Genomic DNA, 16,528 nt, shown 5'->3' on the forward strand with positions numbered 1-16,528 from the left:
ATGTTCTGGAGCTGAGCAACAGTAGTGAAAATCAAAATACATCTGACAATGAGCCCTGGGAGAAATTAAACCCTCCAAGACTTTTTTTTGCCATAGAAAACAGTTATTCTTTTGGGTATCTAAACATCTAACAATCCTAAGAGGTCTTATTGAAGAAATGCATACGCAAAGCAACTTATTTTTCTTTATGTTGTCATAAGGATAGATGTAAGAGTGTGTGTGTGTACTGCTTATAATAATTTGTCTGCTTCTCAGACAACTTTAAAGCATGTATATTTAAAAGGTTTACAAGATGTACCTTGAAGAGGAATTCCTTTGAGCCGATTGCTATTTAACTGCTTTTTCTCCAACTGGAGAATACACCTGAGAAATGGAGCATCAGAGGAGAATCAGAATACAGGCAGCAACCATTTTAGGCACATCCAATTGATGTGCAATCACTGATGTGTGAGTCTTTTTGGACCCGGAAAAAGGCAGAACAGGGGGACGGAACGGGACAGAGAACATTTATATGTGCTCTACGGACATACATGGGGGCCAGTAACAGAACCCCAGCGTGAAATTATCACCGCCTATATATATGAGACTTGCAGAACATACCAGTTACCATTAGTCCTCTTCACAGATCTTGCTGCAAAGTGTATATGGATTCTGTGTTTCCTCTTCACTGGTATTTTTTTCCATTTCCATTAAGGATTTTGGAGCAAGAACTGCAGGAAGCTGTTCTTTTGGAATTAGTGCTAGGAATTCCAGTAAAGGTTGCTTCAGTTACTGAAAATTTGTTGCATGGCATATGCTTGCACTCTCAGGCCTCTCTGTACTCAAGTCTGTTCTTATTTTTATAACAAACACTCCCAGAGAACTGTTCCTCAGTAATCTTCAATATGAAATATGTCTTTCAGCTTCTACCCATTTTGCCTGCTGTCTCTGTCTTCTGCTGCAATAGATATGTGGGCGGGAAGAGTAGAACTGAAATTAGGGAAGATGCAATAAAGCCAAAATACATGCCTTGAGTTTTCTTCCTATGGTGCTTCATTCTCTCCTTTGATACAGTCTTCCTGTGCTATTTACTGCCCAGCTTTCCAGTATATTGTTTTCCTTTACACTGGAGGAAACCCTCAGGGTGTAAAGCATACATTTCTACATGTACTATTACTGATATAAGTGGTCCTCCCACCCCTTAGTTAAGAGACATTTATACTGGATAAATTAAAGCAGGTTTCCCCAAATGTTTTGGACTATAAATCCCATCATCCCAACCACCATGACCAAATGCCAGGGATGATGAAAACAGTAGTCCAAAACATCTAGAAGGCATCAGGCTGGGAAGTCTGCTCTAAAGCAGGTGTACGAAACATTTAGCCCTCCAGATTTTGTTGAACCACAATTCCCATCAGCCCCAGCAAGCGTAGCCAATGGCCAGGGATGCTCTTCAGAGTTGTAGCTCAGCAACACCTGAAGAGCCAAAGTTTCCATACAGCTGCTGTAAAACTTCAGTTCCACAGCTGTCACCTGTTTGGGGGATTATGCACTTTTGCCTGTTTGTCTCCAAAATTTAGCAGAAGGTATTTAGAACAGATTCTGTCTGTATGCCTTTATAAAAATATATTTCTTGGTTTTTCAAGCATTGCAGAAACTTGGCAATTGTTTTGTTTCCTGAATTAGGTATGCCTTGTAAATGAAAAAAGAAAAATTGAAAACATTTAATAATTGTGCATTTTTAATTGTCAATTTCTTTCCATAGCGAGTATTTACCCTGTCTGAAAGGGATGCACCTAGTTCACCTGTGCAGTTTGCTTGGCAAAAAACTGTAGGAAACTACATTGCTGTTGCAGGGTAAGTTAATAAAGATTTCTTTATTGTATAGGTTAATTAACTAAACAGATGAATCAGATTTTGTCATAGAAGCAGCTTACAGACTTTAATAATATTTACAGATGTATGAAAGATGACCACCATAATGATTATTCCTCTTCTGTTCTTTTTTAAAAAATTTTAGACACAATCACACTGTAAAAATCTTCGATCGCCATGGTCAAAAGAAAAATGAAATTATTTTACCAGGGTAAGTCTTGTACAATTTTGTGAAAGCAAAATATTACTTTTAGGCAAATTCAACATTAGATTATCTGATTTGTTTGGCATAAATGCCTTCAAAAATGGTGGGGGAGAGGGTTATAAAATTGCATGAGATTAGACTGTACTTTATTTTAGGAGAACAGAATTATGGGGAATGGATATCTCCTTCAAGGAGCTAGTCAGGCTTGCATTTCCACTCAGTTTCATATTTCAAACCAAATATTGGAACATCCGGTTAATCCTTTCTGTGTTTCCTTAGCAACTGCATTGCTATGGACTGGGATCAAGATGGTGATACCTTAGCAATAATTGCTGATAAGGCCATTTGCATTTATCTGTGGGATGCCAACACAAACAAAATCAGCCTGATAGACACTAGCATGAGGTAAGCAAAAAGTGTGCTTTAAGAAAAAGTATATTTCCAGGCCAGTTTATACATTTAGTATAATTGCAACCTAAAATTAATACAGGGCATAGGTTGTCTTGTTTAAATGGGAGAAGTTTTCAGTTGTAGTTTTATGAATGAATTTTTCTTGCCGGTAGCGCAGGTTCTGAAGGCTTGCCATATTCTATTTCCTCCTAAAATTGTTGAGAGCTTTGGGGGGGGGGATCCAAAAGTTGAGCCGCCCCCCCCCCCCGAAAAAGGGATTTTTTTAATTGACTTGCCTAAGATCCAGAACAAAGTGCCAGCTTTTGGAAATTTCCCCTAGATGCGTATTCTGCTTTTGAAATCCCAGTAATGTCCAGGAGAATCCAGACATATGGCAGCCCTAGGTTTTGTATCTGTACCACCAAGCTGAATGGTGCAAGAAGGGCACAGATCTAATTTCCTCATCTTATGAAATTCTTTCCAGAAGAAACCTTTTTAGAATACGGAACATTGATCAGTCAGTTCTGATTGGCACTTTCAGCTTGTTCTTCGTTGTTACTTATATTGCCATCTTCAGGGATAAAGGTAAAGGTAAAAGGACCCCTGACCATTAGGTCCAGTCTTGGCCGACTCGGGGGTTGTGGCGCTCATCTCACTTTATTGGCCAAGGGAGCTGGCATACAGCTTCCGGGTCATGTGGCCAGCAGGACTAAGCCGCTTCTGGCGAACCAGCGCAGCACACGGAAACACCGTTTACCTTCCTGCCGGAGCGGTACCTATTTATCTACTTGCACTTTTGACGTGCTTTCGAACTGCAAGGTTGGCAGGAGCAGGGACTGAACAACGGGAGCTCAGCCTGTCGCGGGGATTCGAACCGCCGACCTTCTGATTGGCAAGTCCTAGGCTCTGTGGTTTAACCCATCATCAGGGATATGGGTGGGTAAAAGAGAAACCATGTACAGATGACAGGAGAGCAGAGTGTTCTTGAGCTCAGGTACTACTTGAGGGGTTTCCTACTAGCTTCTGTGTTTTTTTAAACTAAATCTAAAGTTGCCTGATTTCCTCAATGGTGGCTATCTAGTCTTTTATATATTGTATGTGTCTGTATTATTAATGTATTTGGAAGACTTTGTTTGATTTTATGATTTTATTGTTTAAACTTATGCCAATAAAGGCCAGTAACAGTAACAACAACAGAATGCTGGACTAGCAGGCTCCTCTTATTTTATTATGAGTGTGTATTGCTAATACAGAAAAGGAATGTGACAGAAACTATGCCAGGAAACAAGAAGTAAAGTAAGGATAGGTGAGGTGTTAATCTAGGAAATGTTGTAGAGCAATTTGGCTTACCCTATTGTGCAAACCAGGACATCTCTTGAATGCCAATCATCAGTTTTCTACTACAGAATCACAACTGTGCCTGCTTTTCTGATCTTGAACCAAGTACTTTCTCTCCTTACTGCTGTTTCCTTAAATATTGTCAATAAAAAATGGTAATCCATTCAACACTCTTGTTGTTACAGTGGAACCTCGTTTTTTGAACGTAATCCGTTCCGGAAATCCGTTCAACTTCCGAAATGTTCAAAAACCAAGGATCAGAGGGCTGTCAGCAAGTTCGGGGGGGGGGGGGAATAAGAAACGCACCTCGGAAGCTGTTTGACTTCCGAGGTGTGTTTGAAAGTGGAAGCATTCACTTCTGCGTTTCGGTGTTCGGCTGCCGAAACATTCAGCTGCCGAGACGTGTGAAAACCGAGGTTTGACTGTATTGAAAACCTGTTTCATTTTTTTATTACAGGGAACCAATGTCTTTCTTACGTTGGTCGAAAGCCGAACCCTTACTTGCTGCTGGAACAGCTAAGGGAAATGTACTAATATATAACCGCCAAACTTCTCGCAAGATTCCTATCCTTGGTCAGTACCATTATAAAACTAGTGAACGTCTGTGTGGAGAGAGAGCAGAAATTTGCTCGCTTTATTAAAATCTAGTTAATATCTTTCTAGTGTAAGTATTTCACCATGTGTAATTGTAGATGAGGAAACTGTGATCTACCAGATGGTGTTGAACTTCATCATCCATCAGGCCCAGCCAGCATGGCCAATGGTCAAGGATGATGGGATTTGTAGTCCAACAATATTAGGAGGGCCGCAGGTTCCTACGCTATTTGTCTGTTTTCTTTTAATAATTCACAGTTTTCCAGCTTAAAATGATAATTGTATTATTGGATATGCCTACTTGAATCACATACTTAACGTCCATGCATTGTTCAATATCTTTAGTGAGCAAATTGTGATTTTTTTCTATGTGAATTTGTTTTACCAGGTAAGCACACCAAACGGATTACATGTGGTTGTTGGAGCGGTGGGAAATTCATAGCATTAGGCGGTGAGGACAAACTGGTAACAATTAGCAACCACGAAGGAGATACAATCAGAGTGGTAATAAACCTACATTGTTGTTATGCACAAGGTTATAACAGTTATATGAAAAAATGCCTTTGCCTCCATTTGCTCTATGTGTGAATGTTAATGTGAGCGAGAAAGCAGACGAGAATTGGTTACAAACCATATGCCTGTTTGAGCCAGTTGAAGTTTCGCATTTGAATTACAGGCTCAGGAAATGAAAAAGAACAAAGACTATTTAGTGTTGTGTGTGAAAATATCCTGGGTTAATGTTCAAGAATCTGTGTAGTTTAAACATTGGTTGCAACTTTGCTTTTTATTGGACCAACTTCTGTTAGTGAGAGTGCCCAATCTTTAAAAACAACAACTGTAAGATGCTTGAAAGGTCATCCATGATAACCAACACCAGTTATTTTTGTGAAAGACATAGATTTTTGTCCCCGTTTTCCCCCCTTGTCTTGAAAAGGCTAATTACCGGTAACTGATAATGGAGATCTCCATATATATAGATAGGCACTATCTAAGTCCTAGGATACAGTCGGCAAAGGATATTATTGTATCATTTCGGTTTTATGCTTATTTTGTACAATATGTTATTTTGTTAGCCGCTTTGAGTTCCTCAATGAGAAAAAGAAGCAGGATCCAAATTTTGTAACTACAGGAGAAACTAATGTCAGAAATGGTGTAGCTGTTTGTGGTGATGTTCTAAGAATTAAACCATTGTGCCCAGCTGGCTGGGATCAGCGATTTTCTATAAAGGCATTGTTTAAAATCTCAGGCCACATGTAATTCTTTCTTCCTTGACAGAGTCTTAAGGCAAGCAAATGAAAGACTTTATAAGGTGGAATGGAGAAAATATGACAGTTGTGTCCAAACATTACATTATTGTAGAGAACAGGAAGCACAGCCAGTTTGTGCATCTAGTTCCTCCACACAAAGTTAGTGTCCAAAGCTGCTTTTGGAATTGAGGTTGATAGCTGTTAATATTACTGTATTAACACCTGAAAAATCATTGCATTGTTTTGTGGTTTTCCTGTCAATGGCCTAGTTTGCTCTTAGCACTAAATCATGATTTATTAAACTTAGCAGTATGTGTGAACCCAGCCCAGTGACTTAACTGTGGTACATTTACTGCCAACAAGCCATTATCTGAACCTAGACTTTTGTTTTTGCTTTACTTTACAAACCTTGCTTTGTTTTAACTAATGGCTTCGTGTTGCATGGGAATCAGCACCCTTCCTTAACCAGGCTATAAAGGCATGAGGGAAGAGTGGCTGGAAAACAAACATTGGAGGGGGAAAGCTATAGTTTGCTTATCATCTGTGGGACAACTTGTGGCTAACTTGTGATTTATTAACAAACTATGGTGTAGTGTTATGGGTATACCAGGCCAGTGTAACTGTTTCAAAAAATAAAAATTACTTATTCTATTAACCTTGGAACCTTATTCTTGCAGACAACAGTAAGAGGAGAACCCAGCGATATGGAGTTTATAGTAATGAAAACTGATGATAGAACAGGCGGAAATGAGACCACAGTAAGTATTTAACAACATAGCAGTATATATTGCTTGAAACCAAAGGGGCTTTGCAAAGAAAGTAATAAGGGAAAGTTATAACACAAGAAAATAAAATGCAAATTTTGTTTGTCATAAGAATTCCAAAATTAGATTGCAGCTCTGAGACGTTAGTGTCATTCTTATCGTAAGAGCTTTATTGTGTTACTTGACAAGGCACAGTAAAAGATTTAAGATAGGTGTCTTTGATTTTCTTAGCAGTTGATGCTTACGAAGGCTGTCTTAGAAATAAATAATCATGTCAGGAGAATAATTTCTAATCCTCTTAAGGAACACTACCATTGCATTATTACCATAAGATGATTCTGGTCTTGTTCAATATATTATTTTCTTCTCTCTCTTTTTTTCCAGGTATGCATTGTCGTTGCTCAGAAAACCCTGTATATTTATAATTTCAGAGATCCAGAGAACCCAATTGAACTGGCGTTTCAGCCACGCTACGGGAACATTGTCTCTTATAAATGGTAAAGCTATTCACCAAACTAGTAAGATCACATGAAAGAGAGTGCTCGAGCATTATAGACATTTCCAGATGAGTAGCTGACAAGCTGTATTAATCTATTGAAGCAAGAACAGCTGAGAGTATTATTATGCCATAACCTTCCACGAACATTGTCAACTTCAGCAGTGCACAAAAGCTTCTGCCATAATAAATTGCTTTTATAAATGTTTTGTGCTAGGATGGGTTTTGTGCTGTTACTTTAGTCAGGGAAGTCTGAATACTTTATAGCAGAGTGAAGAAGCTTTGTCTGTCTGGATGTTGCTAGACTGCAACTTCTATCATCCCTGAGATGATTGCTCATCTGATGGCAGCTGAACAGCTGCAGGGCAACAGGTTCTAAATCCCTGCTTTTATAGACTAAAAAGTCAGTGTTCTTGAAAAGAGACGCAAATGCAGTTGTTCCAGCGTTTCCTAGTAGTTTAATTTTGAAATAGAATTTGGTTTTCTGTGAACAATCCCATTCCCCACCCTCCCCAGCCAGCTGACAATTCTGAGATTGTGTCTTCAACTTTTCTTTCTTTCTGCAGCCATGTTGCTTGAACGGGTTTTGATCATATTGTTGAAATCTTTACAGGTATGGTGATAATTACATCATGATAGGGTTCTCGCTTGGCTGTTTTGTGGTGATTTCTACACACGTTCGAGAGATTGGCCATGAGATCTTTCAGGCATATGATCATAAAGATAACCTGACTAGCATTGCAATATCACAGTCACTAAACAAAGTTGCATCATGTGGAGATAACTGGTGAGTCATCATGTTTTCATATGAAGCCCTTAAAATACAAGCTATCACAAAGAAAGTGCTAATATTGACTCTGAAAATGCTGTCCTAGAACAGTTTGAGGTCATGTTAAGACATTAGTATCCTGATCAAGAGATCTGTTTGGTTTCTGACAGAAGCTGTTATCTTTCATGTACTGATATGCTATCTTGCTTATTCCAAGAGAGAAAGCAATTCTGCACCAGCTGTAACTTTTATACCATCTTCAAGGGCAGCCCCACATAGAGCATACTACAGTAGTCTAATTGAGATGTTATCAGAGTATGTAATGCCATAGCTAAGCTATCCCGATCCAAGAACACTGAAGCTGATGAGCCAGCTCGAACTGGGTATAGGTACTTCATGCCACAGAGCCACCTTTGCTTTTAGTGACAATGATTCCAAGAGTACCCCAGGCTAAAAATCAGCTCCCTCGGGTGTGGGTGTGTGGGGGGGTGCAACTCCATCTAGATCAGGTTGTATGCCCAAGTCCCAGACCCAGGAAGTACTCAGCAACAGTACCTTCATCTTATTATGTTGTAAGTTAACACTGAAGGAAGTGATTTTCTTTTTATTTTAGCATCAAGATTCATGACTTGTCAGATTTGAATGAAATGTATGCAATAATAAACTTGGAGGATGAAAATAAAGGTATGACCACTTCCAGATTTACCTGATTGTTTGTCAAATCATATAAGACAGATTCTTAATTTGCATTAGCAATTTGCTTATATAAAGAAATGTGATGCAGTAACTACAGTTTGTGGATTGGACCAATCAGACTTGGGTTCCAACTCTCACTCAGCTGAGCTTTGCTATTAATAACCTTAACGTGACCTGTGACTTTCTTAAGACAGTCCTTCAAACCATACTGTGGAGTAGTTGAAACCAACAGTGACAAGCCTTGGATTAGACATAGCTGCAAACCACAGTTTGCTGTTTGAATGTGCCAAACCATGGTTTACTCAATAACTTGCCCACTGGCTAGGATCCTTGGGAAGGGAGAGCTTTTTATCTCTTCCCCATGTGTATGAAAGGAAGGTGGGAAGCAGCATTGAAGCCCAGTTCTTGCTGCTTTATCTCAGACTAGCCTTCCTCATTGGGTTGTGGAAAGGATAAAATATGATAAAACCATATAAGCTGCCCTGAGATTCTTGAACGAAGGGCAGAGCAGAAGTGCAATTCATTGCTAATATGCGCATTGTAGCTTACATAATTCCCCAAAGACTTGGGGACAGAGCTAGCAACTTAAATATGGCATTAGAAATAAAGGTATATATTGTTGTGTATGACATTGTGCTAATCTGACACAGGTAGGTTACTCTTGTAAGACACAGAAAATACTTTTTAGTGATGAAGGTATTGCTTCTTGGATTTCTAAGATAGAATACTGTTGTTGTTGTTACAAAACCTCATTGATATTTTAGGTCTAGATCAGTTGTCATGGACAGACGATGGACAGTTGCTGGCAGTGTCTACGAAGAAAGGGACTATCCATGTCTTCTTGACAAAACTTCCCATTCTTGGAGATTCATACAGCACACGGATCGCGTACCTCACCTCGCTCCTTGAAGTGACAGTTGCCAACCACATTGAAAGTGTATAGTACTTCATTCATTTTAAAGTTTAGTTAGGTGTAACATTTTGTTTTATGGTAAGCAGTTCTCAGCAAAAGCGGTATGGTCTGTCTTGGCAGGAGCTACCAATTACAGTTTCTGTGGAAGTTGAGCCCAACTTTGTGGCTATTGGCCATTATCACTTGGCTGTTGGCATGAATAATCGGGCATGGTTTTATGTTCTTGGAGAGAGCAGTAAGTATATCTCTAGTTCCATTATTCCACACTGAAGTAGTGTAGCACTGTTGTATTTTATTGAATTACTGGTTATTCTATAATATGTTAATAAGTTTATTGCTTCAAATTGTACCCTTAGTGTCACAACAGCTAATTATACCTCTTGTAAGACATTACAGGACACACAATTTAGATGATGTAAAAATAATATGAAACAATTATTATTGGGATTATGAAAGAAAGATGGAGCTTTTCGTCTTCATGTGGGCCACATAGCCCTGACAGTCACAATCTGATTGCATTGTTCCAAATATTTGAAGTATTTTAAGTTGCCAAGGACATGTTCAAAAGAGAGAATCACGGCAAAATTTCATTCCACGTTTTGCAGGTGTAAAAAAGCTCAAGGACATGGAATATCTTGGAACAGTAGCCAGTATGTGCCTTAATTCTGACTATGCCGCTGCACGTTTTGAGGGTAAAGTTCAGTTGCATATGGTAAGTATATTAGGCATTCTGAACTCCCAAGAGTCACATGAACTGCTAGAATAGAGCTGGACGAGAAACTCCTAATTATGTACTCTTCTGTGATGCATTTAACCTAGATAACCAGTTCATTTCCAGTTTAATTTAGCAGCTGGTTACTGGAGAACAACAAGAAGCAAAATGAACCACTGAGATTAGTTGCAGGCAACTGAAAGGCAAAAGTTTTGGATAATTACATAGTTAACAGAGTTGGTGTGAAAAGTCCTCTTGAGATTCGGGGTGGCTAGTGGAGATTTATCACTCATTAAAGGGGGAAAGGATGAGGCTGAGATTGATATAGTATGCAGCTAGCTTCCTTAATTTTAGATTATGAGCTGCTGAAACATGTTCATTTTTTATTGCTGATTAAAAAACCTTCGCTTTGCTGTATTATTTTAGATAGAAAGTGAACGCTCCAATACCCAGGAAGAACGGGAAACTAGACTCTTCCCAGATACAGATGATAAAAATAAAATTTTGTGCCATGCTTTAACCAATGATTTCCTCATCTATGGTACTGATGTAAGTAGTTGTCTGTTTCAAACTGTGGATGCCATCTTAGTAGTATAAAATGTTAATTAATAAGCATACCGGTTGCATTTTGTGCATGAACATTTCATGACATTCCTTGGTTCTTTTCCACATTCTCTTACAAATAACAAAAACAAGTGAGACACAATGGGAGGAAAAGGGGGCAAAAGAAAGAAGCAAAATTCATGCCCCTTTTCCCCTTCCTGTGGCCGCATCCCTCTGTCATTCATCTTTTCTGATCGCATTCTCCCCTCTTGAAAGATGCCATTTGGTGTCCTGCCTTTTCAGCAAAACTAGTGGTCTCTTTCAACAGGTGGCCACCTCCTTCCTTTTAGCTAACAACATGTAGGAGAAGGGGTAAGAGGAGTTTTGTAACCTTTCCTTTTTACTCTTAATCTTTTTCAGCAGTGAAGGGTCAGACTGCCCCACCTCTCACTGCTGAAAGAATCCTCAATACAGTGGTATCTCGGGTTAAGAACGTAATGCGTTCTGGAGGTCTGTTCTTAACCTGAAGCACCACTTTAGCTAATGGGGCCTCCTGCTGCCGCTGCACCGCCACTGCACAGTTTCTTTACTCATCCTGAAGCAAAGTACTTAACCCAAGGTAATATTTCTGGGTTAGCAGAGTCTCAGGAGCCCAGTTATGTCACCCCTTGCCTGCAGAGCTGGCAGTCTCTCACCCCTTTTCAAACACCCTCCCTTGTGGAGTGTTCCCTCAGCCTCCTCTCCTCTCCCCTTGGGAGTCCTCTGAGCAGCCATTGCTGCCACCCCTGGTTTCTGAGCTGCTCTCCTGCCCCAAAGAGAGGTGCCTCTTCACACTACCCCACAGGGGCCTGGGAAGAGGATGCCTCCAGCCTTAGTGGGCCAACGGAGACTGGCCAAAGGTGAATGTGAGGCTAGTACCTTAGCTTGGGAGGCAGCAGTGTCAGCAGTGGGCACTGCTGGGCCTGCAAGGCAGAAACGCTCCCCTTCAGCACCGGGTTTCTCAGGTCCCAGGCAGGCCTTTCACACAGCAAGCCAGTGCAGCGCCTGCCTGCCCAGCCTCCTACTTGTCTGTCCATTAACAACAGCAAGGGTTGGCTGGCGGCTGCGATTCTTCACTCGCTTGCTTGCTTATTCCAAGGCTGCCTCAGCTTCTGGCAACAGGCACCCATTGGCCAGCCCCAGAGGCACCATTTGTGTGGGGAACTTGTAGCCAGGGCTGTTGCAGCAAATAGCTGTGCAGGTGGCAGAGACACAAGCGGGGACCAGAGGAGGGAGGAAAGGAAAGAGGGACAAAGGCCAGTGTTACCTGCGGCACCCCGACTAACCTTCAAGGCACCCCAGGGTGCCATGGCACAATGGTTGAAAACACCTGAGCTAGAGGATAGGGGACTATCCTTGGTCTGGGTGAGTGAAAATATGTCTTTTGTAGGGAGAGGGAGAGGGTAGAAGGAGAGGGACACGGGTGGTGCTGTGGGTTAAACCACAGAGCCTAGGGCTTGCCGATCAGAAGGTCGGCAGTTCGAATCCCCATGACGGGGTGAGCTCCCCTTGCTCGGTCCCTGCTCCTGCCAACCTAGCAGTTCGAAAGCACATCAAAGTGCAAGTAGATAAATAGGTACCGCTCCGGCGGGAAGGTAAATGGGGTTTCCGTGCACTGCTCTGGTTTGCCAGAAGCAGCTTAGTCATGCTGGCCACATGACCCGGAAGCTGTACGCCTGCTCCCTCGGCCAATAAAGCGAGATGAGCGCCGCAACCCCAGAGTCGGCCGCGACTGGACCTAATGGTCAGGGGTCCCTTTACCATAGTAGAAGGAGGGAAGACTCTGAGTTGGTCCACCCAGCCAATATAATTGCTCCACCCTCCAATCCTTGCACCTTATTATCACCATCTGTCATTGGTATTCCTCAGTGGCATATGGAAAGTGTTCCTCTGCAATATTTGTCCAGATCTGATTTGAGAGTTGGTTGTTCCAAATGCCACTCCCTAATATGTTTCTTCCAGGGTAGGGACTCCTTTCCATTTTCCTGCAGTGGAGGAGGGAATCCTCGGATGGGTGGACCTTCTGACTCGCTCCACTAGGCAGGGCCATGCAAATTAAGCAAATCTTCCCTCACTGCGTGGTAGAGTGACACCTCCCACCCAACACTGGCCAACCTAGCTACCTGTGCAGGTTTAATTTGTCTTCCACTGTTCCCAAGAGGCCTTAATCTACACAGTTCTTGTCGGTGGAGAGATAAGAGAGAAAAGGTTCTGAGGGGAGCAGTTTTGGCTTGGCCGTGGCTCAGAATCCCTTGAGGGCTCCCGGCCTGATTTTCTCTGCAAACTCTTTGAAGCATGAGGCGTCAGGGGAAGAAGCTGCCCAAGGCGATGGGCCTGTCTCTACCCAACAAGAGCAGCTACCCTCAATTTCAATGAGGTGCTTGTAATTAATTGTTCCTTTGTCAGTTCTCAAGCCCAAAATGTTTTGCTGGTCTGGTTGTCTGGATTATCTACTTCAGCTGCAAATGCATTAGTTTTTCAGGCTCTAATGCTAGTATTATGGCTCTTGTTTTGTTGGTTGTTAGACTGGTGCTATTCAGTATTTCTACATTGAAGATTGGCAGTTTGTGAATGAGTACCGCCATCCCGTCAGTGTGAGAAACGTCTTCCCAGATCCCAATGGGTCTAGATTAGTTTTCATTGATGACAAAAGTGATGGATTTGTTTACTGTCCGGTAAGTTATTTATTCCATTCCTAATTTATAGGTTGCAATCTGCTTATTTCTCCCTTACAGACTTGCTTTTTTCCCTCATTTTTAGTCCACCCATTTTCTAAAGATAGGTACTTAGTGTAAATAGGTAGTGGCGCCCGCCCTGTGGAATGGCCTCCCATCAGATGTCAAAGCGATAAACAACTACCTGACATTCAGAAGACATCTGAAGGCAGCCCTGTTCAGGGAAGTTTTTAATATGTGACATTTTAGTGTATTTTTCATCTCTGTTGGAAGCCGCCCAGAGTGGCTGGGGAAACCCAGCCAGATGGGCGGGGTACAAATAATAAATTATTATTATTATTATTATTATTATTATTATTATTATTATTATTATTCTATTTCATTTTCAAAAATCTGTGAGGTCATTGGGATGAGAAACTGACATGCAAGATGCCATAAAGTAGGCATTTGAACCAGGTCTCTCCAGTCTAAGTACAACACGATGGTCTATTGAACTATGCCAGTGCTCTCCTGTAGATTGTGAAATTGATTGTGGGCTTTGTTACCCAAAACCACACACATTTTGAACTGCTTTAGTTGTCATGGGAGGCTTCCACTCTTCATGTCCATTGCTATTGTTCTCTGATTATGCTTTACCTGCTTTAAATATCACTAAACCCCTGGCCTGCCCTGAGACTACGTTCAGAGACAATTCTGTCCTGTCATGGCTAGTAACAATCAGATAGCATGTAATCCTTTTATCTGCCCCACTTCCCATTTCCTTCACTGTCCCTCCTCACAGGTCTCTAATGAAGCCAACAAGATGGGGGGAAGCCTTGTCAACTCCACTTTGCTTTTTTTATTGCCAATTATTTTTATTGACTTTCCAATATAAACCCAATTACACAAATTAGTTCAAAATTAATACAATTTTGTTAAGAGGCTTCCCGCACACCATTCTTGATGGATCTTTATGATCTTATATTACTTTGTTTCATATTCTTACTTATTTATATTACATTCCATTTTTCAAAATTATCACATAATTAACAGTTGCACTCTTTATTATTTTTATTCTTGTTACTATATTATTTAACTTCCAGAAAAAGGCTTCAAGTGAGGAACCATAGCTTTTTTGTTTTCATCATGCATGTGTCCAAAAGTCAGTTGTTGGTCCTCTTGGCCTTATATGTCTTTCTGGTGTTTTCCTTTTTCCATGGCATTTGGAGCTATCTCCATACACTGTTCTTGTATTCCAGCCTGGTTGGGGCAGAGCTGCAACTTCAAGGTTAAACGATCTTCTTTCTTCAGCTCAGCTCCTTCCCATAATACTCATTCTAAATCAACAACAGCAGATCCCTCTTTCACTGGCACCAAATCAACAATTTCCAGAAATTCACCAGCTGAGAAGGGAGGGGAAAGGTGGCACCATTCCTCTATCAACATCCAAAAAGCCCTCACACTGCTTTCCTTGCACAGCTACAATAGCATTTTGCTTTTTTTTTTTTTTTTAAAAAAGGTTATATTTCAACCTCTCCATTATCTTTCAGTCTTTTTTTAGAGGGGGTGGGTAGGCTCTTAACTCCCAGCGACATCCTTCCAAACAAAACAAGCAGGATCTCCCGCCACCCCCTTACTCCTCTCAAGCCACGTGCAGCTTTACATTTTCTTTTAAATCTCAGTGTTACATCGTACATCTTCACTTGTATATCTTAAAATTCAGTACAGTTGTACCTTGGGTTAAGTACTTAATTTGTTCTGGAGGTCGGTTCTTAACCTGAAACTGTTCTTAGCCTGAAGCGCCACTTTAGCTAATGGGGTCTCCTGTTGCCGCCGCGCCGCCAGAGCACGATTTCTGTTCTCATCCTGAAGCAAAGTTCTTAACCCGAGGTACTATTTCTGGGTTAGCGGAGTCTGTAACCTGAAGCGTATGTAACCTGAAGCGTATGTAAACTGAAGCGTATGTATCCCGAGGTACAACTGCATTAGAAGGTTGCCAAACCATAAATGTAAAAACTTTCATAAAATATAGCAGAGTACCCCTTTCTCCATCCATCCATCTCCAGCACAAGATAGAATATTCTCCCAATTTCAAATCTTGTTCCATGCAGCTGATTGTCCATGGTTATAATGTCCATCTCCTCCGATGCGTGCCTATTCTTAATGCCAATTAGAACCCAATTATAAGGAGAACCTCTGCATCCAATGGCGATTTGGGTTTTTTTGCATCAAGCGAAGTGCAGTGAGACATTAGGACCCATGGTCACCTTTACCTCCCATGCCCCGAGAGGTTTATAGGAGATGGTTTAACCCCTCCAACCCCCTTTTTCCCCAGCCTGTGCCTCTCTCCATTGTTGAGAGACCCATCACCAAGGCGTGGGACAAGAACCGGAAGCCCACTTTGCTTTTATTTTAAATTGCATTGTTTGTACGAGAACCCATGCCTGCCTGCATGCCCTTTTGGGTATGTGGGTATGTCAGGGCGGGTCAAGGGGACCATATGAAAGTGACAAGACCATATGAAAGTGACAAGACTTTCCTTCCTTCTTTCCTTCCCTTACCTTCTCTGTTTCACTGAATAGAGTGAAGGAAATGACTGTGGCAGAGGTGCTCATATTGCTAGAAAAGAGAGGAATTGAGTAAGATAACTGTGCCTTTTAGCAGTAACCAAACTATATCCTATTTCAGCACTTTTTATTGCTTTTCTTAGATGTCCATATTTCTGTTGAATTGTGACCAAAGGAATTGGGGGGTGGGGAGTATTTGGATCTGTAAGTTCAGGTTATTCTCAGATCTCCATTGCAGACTCCTTAGATTGCAGCTGTTAATGTGGGAATGGGGTGCACCTGACTCTTATAAAATAGTAATGTAACTACAAAATTAATTAGATCTCATTAACATTTTTATTTAGAAATTAATTTTGCACTGCTGCCTTTTGTAGGTAACTGATATTGCCTTTGAGATCCCAAATTTCCAGCCAACCATCAAGGGTATTCTGTGGGAAAATTGGCCAATGGACAAAGGTGTCTTTGTTGCTTACGATGACGACAAAATATACACATACATTTTTCACAAGGATACTATACAAGGTAGTGTAAAGTTGCATTATTATTCCAACAGTGTACATTTTGCAGAGCAGCTGAAAGAAAACCCCTAGAAGCTTACAATATAAAATAGATGATTGGTGGAGGAAAGACATAACAAAACACAGAACGAGTGGATTAATGGAATTTTAGGTTGGTTGTGTAGTTTAGTAGTGCTCAATATTTATTTCATACCCTTGTGTGAATTTGGTTCTATAGGACAATGAACAA

At 41.0% G+C, this 16,528-nt stretch overlaps 1 protein-coding gene across 4 annotated transcripts in view; it reads left to right on the top strand.

The window, feature by feature from the left end:
* Positions 1 to 16,528, top strand: part of WDR19 (WD repeat domain 19) — a 39,803-nt gene that overhangs the window by 1,353 nt on the left and 21,922 nt on the right. For 3 of the 4 annotated variants that reach the window (XM_081875633.1, XM_081875636.1, XM_081875634.1), the window contains exons 2-16: positions 1,745 to 1,836; positions 2,000 to 2,065; positions 2,339 to 2,464; positions 4,245 to 4,360; positions 4,770 to 4,885; positions 6,306 to 6,386; positions 6,777 to 6,889; positions 7,502 to 7,675; positions 8,271 to 8,341; positions 9,118 to 9,290; positions 9,387 to 9,501; positions 9,872 to 9,978; positions 10,405 to 10,527; positions 13,086 to 13,235; positions 16,156 to 16,303. In XM_081875633.1, the coding sequence (XP_081731759.1) occupies positions 1,745 to 1,836; positions 2,000 to 2,065; positions 2,339 to 2,464; positions 4,245 to 4,360; positions 4,770 to 4,885; positions 6,306 to 6,386; positions 6,777 to 6,889; positions 7,502 to 7,675; positions 8,271 to 8,341; positions 9,118 to 9,290; positions 9,387 to 9,501; positions 9,872 to 9,978; positions 10,405 to 10,527; positions 13,086 to 13,235; positions 16,156 to 16,303 (1,771 nt within the window). Of the gene's footprint in view, positions 1 to 1,744; positions 1,837 to 1,999; positions 2,066 to 2,338; positions 2,465 to 4,244; positions 4,361 to 4,769; positions 4,886 to 5,691; positions 5,788 to 6,305; positions 6,387 to 6,776; positions 6,890 to 7,501; positions 7,676 to 8,270; positions 8,342 to 9,117; positions 9,291 to 9,386; positions 9,502 to 9,871; positions 9,979 to 10,404; positions 10,528 to 13,085; positions 13,236 to 16,155; positions 16,304 to 16,528 lie in introns of those variants that run through there. The other variant, XM_081875635.1, reaches the window with a different exon arrangement.

This window comes from Podarcis erhardii (genome assembly GCF_964252035.2).
Source record: "Podarcis erhardii genome assembly, chromosome: 9".
NCBI lineage: Eukaryota > Metazoa > Chordata > Lepidosauria > Squamata > Lacertidae > Podarcis > Podarcis erhardii.